Below are 8447 nucleotides of genomic sequence, written 5' to 3'. Positions count from 1 at the left end.
ATCCCTTTCGACCGGCATATCAAGGATTACCACATACCTGTTCTAGACAAGAGAAGTCCGACCCCCAGCACCGCTTGGGTGTCTCCCTTAGCCCATGATAGCGACAGTCACGCCTGTCCGAACAAAGGACTCTCACCATCACTCAGTCGTCGTTGGAACTACCAACCACGATCAGGCCATCAAGGGTACACTGTGCACCTGTTGAATCATAAAACTCACATGTTCTTCACAAAACGTCACCCCGAGACGTCGGCAGTACTCACAAGCGTTGATGAAACGTCAGCGCAACAACCCGGGCCCGGAGTACCCACTCCAACCTCCATAAAACGTCAGCACGAGACCGGGAGACCTCCGCTGTCCGTATAAACTTTCCAGAGGTACGGACACTCCTTCGCGACGCGACGCGCTTGCCACACTCGACAGAGAGAACATTATCACTTCACCCTACGTGCGAGTTCCCAGATAGGCCGGTCGTGTTCATCTAGAGGAAAAACAATAGCTCCTTCGTGGCCTCCACCTCGTGTCGCGATACCACCACCGAACCTCCAGAATCCCTTCAGAGCGCCATGGCTACCTTTCCACTCCAGTCTACCCGTTCGCGTGGTAGTGGTAGTAGTGGTAGGTTTCGCCGTAGTCGTAGTGGTAGGCTTTGCCGTAGTAGTGGATGTACTCCTCGTCGTGCTCGTGGATGTGGTAGTAGTAGTTGTAGCTGTTGTCGATGTACTAGTAGTAGTAGTGGGTCTCGTCGTCGTTGCGGTTGTACTAGTACTTGTAGATGTAGTCGTAGTCGTGGTAGTTGTAGTCGTTGTCGGCCTAGTAGTTGTAGTCGTTGTCGTGGTGGTAGTCGTNNGAGCGATCCCTCTTGTTTTGTCGTTGTCGTGGTGGTAGTCGTTGTCGGCCTCGTTGTTGTCGTGCTGGTAGTACTGGTGGTCGTTGTTGGTGTGGTAGTAGTAGTAGTTGTCGTGGGCCTTGTAGTGGTTGTACTAGTAGTAGTACTACTAGTCGTAGTGGTGCTGGTCGTTGCTGGTCTCGTAGTAATAGTAGTCGTGGGCGTTGTCGTGGTTGTGCTCGTAGTAGTAGTAGTTGTACTCGTAGTGGTCGTTGTCGGTTTGGTAGTAGTCGTTGTCGTGGGCGTTGTAGTGGTTGTTGTCGTGGTAGTAGAAGTCGTAGTAGTTGTGGGCTTCGTTGTGGTCGTTGTTGGTGTGGTAGTACTAGTTGAAGTCGTTGTAGTTACTGTCGTAGTGCTGGTGGTCGTGGTGGGTCTGGTAGTAGTCGTTGTCGGTTTGCTAGTCGTTGAGGTGGTTGTGGTAGACGCTGTCGTAGAGGTCGTTGTACTGGTTGAAGACGTCGTACTCGTTGTGGTAGTCGTCGTAGTCACTACCGGTACGTGCGTACCCGCAATCTTCATGCGTACAACGCAGGCCTCGCGCGACGGCAGTTCCTGTGCGCACCTCATGCATATCGTGCGTTGCAGATCCGGCTTCTGTGGCACCGTCAGTGTCAGGGTTCTCGAAACCTCATCTGCTAGATTGTCGTAGTCGATCTCTTCTCGAAGAGTTGCTCCCGGGACCAAGTCACTCAGCATACCCTCTCCTTCACACTTATCCCCGAACATAACTTTCTGCTGTGCCGTCTGCAAAGGTGGTGCCAGCCGAGGGAATTCACGTCCGCACCGGAATGTAAGTGAACCTGGACCAACCACGGTTACTCGGAGAACTTTCTTCTCGTCGCAGAGGGTGCCTGAAAACACGGAGAGCACGCTGCACACGATCCTGCATTGAGAGTGGTACACGGCAGCAAAGGCGAACACCATTGAATTCTCCCAACACAGAAACATCGCTCAACAGCAAACTGTAATCCCCGTTACACGCATCGCCACGCATCTCAGCATGCAGTAACACAATTTTTTACAGCATTCTGTACCGCTTCTGCCATGCTGCCGCTCTCTTACTTCCTACTGGTGGGGCTCCCTTTGCCGGCACCCTGACAACAATGCCACAGCTTTCCTCGGCGCTCTTCACACACGTGTAGCACACGCTCTTCGGCTTCTCGGGGAGCTCCGGGACTGCGAGGTCATAGTGCTTCTCCGCCTCGTCCTTCGCTGTTACATCTCTAAGAACAGCTCCTGGGACCTGCTTGTCCAGAGAGACCGGAGTACCCTGGATATCACACAGACCTCCAGGAGTCACATCATACGCCAACGCCGGTTGCCCTTTCATACCGGCCACGTCTGGCGGGTGGGCCACCGAGCCCTCTGGGCAGCTGAAACGAACTGTGTTTTTCGGCCCCTCCAGCAGCAAGTGTGTGCTCGGGACCAACTTCCCGTCTTTCTCCACTTCGGCGGTCAGTCGCGGTGTGCAGCTGTATGCAGGCGGTACGGGGATGATCCACGGCTTTTCGTAAAGGTCTGGCAATTCCCACCCCTCGGGCAACGCTCGGATGCGGATTATTACACCACAGCTCTCTGAGGGATCCTCCACCGAGCTGCAAACGTAGCAAAGGGACAACGGCGTCGAGGGGAGCGACGGAACTTGCAGCGAATACTTGTCTACCTCGGTCCCCTGCGCCATCACTCGCGTCGTTGTCAATGTAGCCCCTGGGAGCACGTCGTTCAACTTCATTGGATGGGCCTTCGTTACACAAAGGTGCCCGTACCGGACTGGGTACACCAAGTCCCTGTCACTCTCCGTCGTGGGCATCGCAACGGAATTCCTCGGACAGATGAACTCCGCCACACCTCCAGCTCTTCTCAGCCGTAAAGTTTTCGTTGCAACCCGGACACCCAGCTTTAAGCTTGCTTCTGAAGACGATACAGGGCAAACGGGTGTCGTTTCGTCTACAGGGGGCGGCTCCGTGGTAGCTCCCTTCACTTTCACCATCACGCCGCAACTGTCCGCGATATTCCGATCTTTGACGCATAGGTATCCAAACTGCTGGTCTTTCGAAGGTAATTCGGGAGCTTTTACAACATAGTGAACGCCATCTTCTGTCTCTTCTCGGTGAAGTGTGGCGCCTGGGACCACCTGATTGAGAAGCAGCGTGCGCCCCTTCACGTCACACTTTCCGTCGACTACAGCGTACGCCAGGCTGCATTCCGGTGAGTCCGCATGATCCGGGAAAATGTTGTAGCCGGAAGGGCAGCGGAAAGAAGCAATTTCACCATTACCGTTGACGCTGACCTTCACCTTCGGTTCCACGAGTTCGGCACCTTCTGCCTGTGCTTCCGGGTCACACATCGGAGGCGCTGGCGGCTCTACAGAGGACTCCACCTTCGCCGCTTTCACCTGCACCAGAACGCCTGCACTGTTCGCCATACCATCTCCCGCGATGCACATGTAGCAGAACTGCTGCTCCTTTTGCGGAAGCTCAGTCACCTCTAGGGTATACCGCGTCGTTGGTGCATCAGTAGCTGAACCCCGTACTCGAGCTCCTGGGACCACATCCTCAAGACGCGAGAGCTGTAACGAAAACGCACACGCGCCTTGCCCATCCACACGGACCACTTCAGCTTCGGCCCTGTTCACCTGCGGATACAATTCTGTCCCTGCAGGACATTCGAAGGCCGTGATACCGGCCTCCGCCACGACCACCTTTGCGCTTGGCATGCGTGAACCGAGCGCACTCGCGCAATTAGAAAACTCCGGAACCAAGAGAGGCGCCACGGTCTCCTCTCCGGCTTGTGCTTGCGACCTCACCGATATTACCATCGCGCTGACTCGATTTCCTTCCTCCTCCACACAAGTGAAGCAGAGCTTAGTCTCTGTCGGCGGCAGCTTCCCTACCCTGAATGTGTACACCCTCTTTCTGACTCCGTCTTGTGCCACGCCTTCTCCGCTCAAGGCAGAGTTTGGAAGAATTGTCTCCAGCGGCCGCGGCGATTGCGTCACTAGGCAGGAGTCAGCTTTCCCAACTGCGTACACCAACGGCGCATCTGCTGCGTCGCCGAAGCTAAGGACTGAACGGTCGGGACAGGTGAACCTGATGACATCTTCTGTCGCGTCCACCCAGAGCTTGAGAGACGGGTGCATCGCACCGCTGACTGGGCCGTCCCGCGAATCCTGTGGAATGCACGGCTCCTCCGGAGAAGCGGCAACTGGGAACCGGAATGGAAACGGAACTTCCGGAAGATACGGGGACGGCTCCAATCCCTTCACGGTGACAGTGACTGCGCAGCTTTGTCTCAAGTTATCCCCAGCACACAGGTAGCAGAGTACCCGGTCATACTTCGGTAGCTGCCTAATCGATAGCGTGTACTCCCTATCTCCCGTAGCCGATACAGCACCCGGCTGCAGGGCCGCTCCTGGTACGAGGTCCTTTAGCTGTTGCGTCGTCGCTGTAAAATTGCACACGTCTGGCCGATCCGACCCGTACACCTCCGCCGACTCTACCGCCAGCGAAGACTCCGGGTACACACGGGAGTCTTTCGGGCATACAAAACGAACTACGCTGTTGTCCTCAGCGACCCGAAGCATCACTGCTGCCTCGCGGACTCCGGTGCTGAACGCGAGCGGTGAATACTGCGGCCTGCAAACTGCAGCCTCCGAAGCCGGTGCTGGAGCGCCTCCGCCTTTGATCGATATCACGACTCCACAGCTATCCGCCAAATCCGTGCTGGCGATGCACAGGTAACATACTTTTTTGTTCTCCGCCGGGAGAGAGGGAACTTTCAACGTGTACACGACGCCTCCCTCAGCGTGTGGTGCCTCCTCCATGGAAGCACCTGGCACGTCCTCGTCCAAGGAGAGCTCTGGCCCTCCCAACAGGCACTTGTCGCCTTCGCCTACTTCGTAGTAGGTCCCCTTCTTCGTTCTGGACGTGACAGCTCCAGCAGGAGATATGACTGAGCTGTTCGGACAGACGAAGTGAGCCTCTCCACCATCTGTATCAATCTCAAGGCCAAATGCTGGCATTCTTTCTCGTTCGCTGACGACCTCGGCGGAGTGGTCCGGTCTGCAGATAGGAGCGTCCTTCCTCCCCGGCGGAACTGAGGGGGTCGAGGACGGGCTCTCTCCCTTCACCGTAACCATGACAGCACAGCTGTCCGCCACATTGTTTTCGCGCACGCACAGGTAACAGAAGCTGTGCACTCCAGCGAAAGAATCCGACTTCACCATCACGACTCTTCCTTCGCCTTCCGTCTCGGCAGCGACCTCGACCCCCGCTCGAGGTGCTGCATCTGCCACGTGTCTCGTGCTCCACAGGTCGCAAGAACCTCCGAATACTGAGTATACCATCGCCGATACTCGGTCTGTCGAGCTCATCTGCTCCGGGAACACCCTCGTGTTTTCCGGGCATACGAACTTTGCAGTCTTCCTTGCCTGATCCAGTGTGAGGTGTGCTGAAGGAGCTAGCAGACCCGTCGCTTTGGCTTGAGCAGAGTACTCTGGAGTGCACACCCCTGCTGCTCCCGCCCGCTCCTCCTTTTCTGGCGGAGGAAGCGGCGGCTGAGCTGTCGGCTCCCCATCTTGGCTCCCCTCCACCGTGATGACCACACCGCAGCCATCCCCTGGATCTTCACTGCGCGTGCAGATGTAGCATAGCTGCCGAGTCTTCTGAGGCAAGTCACCAACAGAAAACGTGTATACCCTCATCATCATTCCTCTCAGCACAACCATACGCGACTTCAGTGCGGCTCCCGGCACGACTTCATGCAGGAGTGGCGTGCGCTTTGCAAAATTGCACACCCCGCCCACACCGACCGTGTAAACCACGGCTTCCCCGGGGATCTTCGACACTGACTGCTCCGGAAAAGCGTGCGAGGTGCCTGGGCAGACGAAGCGAACTTTCGCGTCGGGTCTGTCAACCTTCAGTGTGACTGATGCCTTCTTCACTCCCGCTGCTACCAAGGCATCAGCAGGCCGGAGGTTACACACTGGCGCCGTAGCCCCGTTACCCTGCCTCTCGCCGTTGACTGCTGCTTTCACCCTTACGAGCACGCCACAGCTGTCGCTTGTGTTTCGTCTCTTGACGCAGAGAAGACACAGAGCTGCCTCCGACTTCGGAAGAATCGGCGCCGTGAGCCTGTAAGTTGGCGGTGACGTGCTAGTCAGGGGTTCGTAGTCCAAGGCCGCTCCCGGGAGCACGTCCTGCAAGTCTGGCGTTGACCCCTTGAAACTGCAGGCACCACTAGAATCCACCGTGTACACACGCGGCAAACCACTGTCTCCGTGTGGTTCCGGAAAGAGAGACGTATCATCGGGACAAGAGAACCGTACCGAGTCCCCTGGCTGGTCGATGGCAAGCGAGACGGACGGCTCCCTGGCTCCAGTTCCCCATGCCTCGAGGGAGAAGGTCGTTCTCCAGTAGGGGACAGCATGTTGTCCTTCGCTCACCTTGCCAGCTGCGTAGTCTTTCCCCTTCACCGTGATAATCACAGTACGGCTTTGCACCGGATCATCGTCGACCATGCAGATATAGCACAGCTTCTTATCGGTGGGCGGCAAGTCCAAGACAGACAAAGTGTACTCCTGCCCAGAGCCTACCGTGGCTGGCACGGCCTCGGACCGTAGAGTGGCTCCTTCCACGGCATCCCCCAGCTTCTTCGCCTGAGCGGAGAGATTGCAAGCTCCCTCCGCACTGACGCCGAAGTAAGCCGAATCATCATCTGCACCCTCTGGCAACACAACAGAGCCAGGCGGGCACGCAAATCGCACCGACGTGTTCGGCAGTTCAACCTGCAGCTCGCTCAGCGAGCCCTCTGGCGGCTGCCATCCGTACGTCTCCAACCGGACGGGCGGACGTCGAAAGCCGGCGAAACCGGAGGCGCCCGTGGACGACACCAGGACAAGCCCAGCACCCACCACCGTGGAAAAACTCCGCATCGTCAGGATGTCCCGGAAAAGCACAAGCAGGAACAGAACAATTGATTTCACGCCCGGCAGGGACTACAGGCAGTGGTCACCTACGTCCTGAAGCTGCACCCGACGAGGAAGCCGCTCCCCCCTCGAGAGTCACTGCGAAGAGGATACAAGTTACCCACCCTGACTGGGCCTTACGAATCTAGGCCCAACGCCAACCAGGTGCACGTCGGTAAGCCGGCGGCACTCGTAGTGAGATCGGAAACTGTTCACCTGTCTCACACTGGTTGCATACAGCACTGCGGAAACATTACTCTGTCTACTTCGAACCGACGCCTTTGCTAGATGCATTGGTCTGGCATGGTTGCCGATGAAGCCCAAGCTAGAACAGAAGAAGTGTTGGTCTATCAGAGGCGGCTATCTCCTCGGCGTAATCGTGGAAGGGCAACAAATAAAAAGCTCGCGTCCAGTGCTACTGTTGACTGCGTTGCCGGCGCGGTGTGAGGAGACCCGCATCAGTCCAGTGGCCCACCGAACCTTGTCTGCTTCCCTCTAAACAAGCTGACTGCTATTCCTTCCCCATGAATGGCTAGCAACGAGGGCGTCGCCTACCATCTCACGTGTCTACTTTCCGGGCAACCGCCACAGCATGTGTGCAGATGGTTCGCGCCCCGGCGCCCGGCACTACGAGAGGGCACAGCTCGCTCACAGCACACTGCGCAACCGCGCACACCGTGTGAAGGCCGCCCACTCAAAGAAAGTTCAGCATTCTCGAGAAAGCTGAAGTGCAGGTCAGGAAATATGCGAGAGGTCGATGTCTCGACAAGAAACCCCGTGTCGGACGCGTAGCAGCCCAGAAGCATTCGGCAGGCAGCATTCCTCTTGTGCTCCGTTGTGTCCGTATCGTGTTTCGTTTTTCTGAGAACAATGAACTCCTTGCAACATGATGCGGTGACGCTGAAGACACGGACTGAGGCCGCATACGGCGGGTCTCCCTGTTGGCTGCGTAGCCCCAACCGAGGGCCAACACCGCCGTTACGAAGAGTATCTGTAGTGCGCGTCCTTCAGAATGGTAGTACACGACTTGTAGTTTCCGAAGACTACGAACGGCGAAATGAGGCTGCTTCGCCGGTCTGAGACTGATATAAGCCCACCTTCTCGAAGGACTGCATATGCGCTCTCGATTACGTGGTCCGTTACCGCAACCAGAACCGCAGTGTGCGACTCTCACTGACAGGGCTCACATCAGGTGAAAGACTGTACATCTGAGGACACACAGGAGGGGGCTGGCCCCGCTATCAGCATAACACAACCGCGTGCATCAGTGGCAGGTTCGTTGAAAAGTTAAAGGTATTCTCAGGGGAACGTGCGTTGCTCGTGTGCGCCTGACTGGTGATATGGCACGGATGCCGGCTCGTCTTCACGCAGCGTAGGTCGTTCGAACGGTGGTGTAGTCCCCCAAAAAACAGCGCTTTTCCGAAGGCCGGTCTCGTTGTTTGATTGCCGCGGGGACACATGAAGCGTGCGCGACGGAAGCGCCGTGTCGTTCTGCCGTCCTGACAGCGAGCTGTGGATCGCGTGGCACGCCTCTCCCCCNNGAAGGCGGCGCAAGGTACGACGAGGACCAAACTTTGCAGCACAACGGACAAA

General features: G+C 56.9%; 1 protein-coding gene across 1 annotated transcript; it reads right to left on the bottom strand.

Moving 5' to 3' along the window:
• Positions 1-769: 769 nt before the first annotated feature.
• Positions 770-5597, bottom strand: CSUI_001089 (sag-related sequence srs44; the record flags this gene model as incomplete). The annotated part of the gene is made up of 2 exons (XM_068061295.1): positions 770-1740; positions 1952-5597. Coding segments are annotated over 2 exons (4617 nt in total), but the record flags the coding sequence as incomplete, so codon positions are not given.
• Between the last annotated feature and the right edge of the window lie 2850 nt (positions 5598-8447).

Source organism: Cystoisospora suis (genome assembly GCF_002600585.1).
Source record: "Cystoisospora suis strain Wien I chromosome Unknown contig_430, whole genome shotgun sequence".
NCBI lineage: Eukaryota > Apicomplexa > Conoidasida > Eucoccidiorida > Sarcocystidae > Cystoisospora > Cystoisospora suis.
Note: the sequence above shows the minus strand (reverse complement) of the source record. Positions and strands in the feature narration are given on the sequence as shown.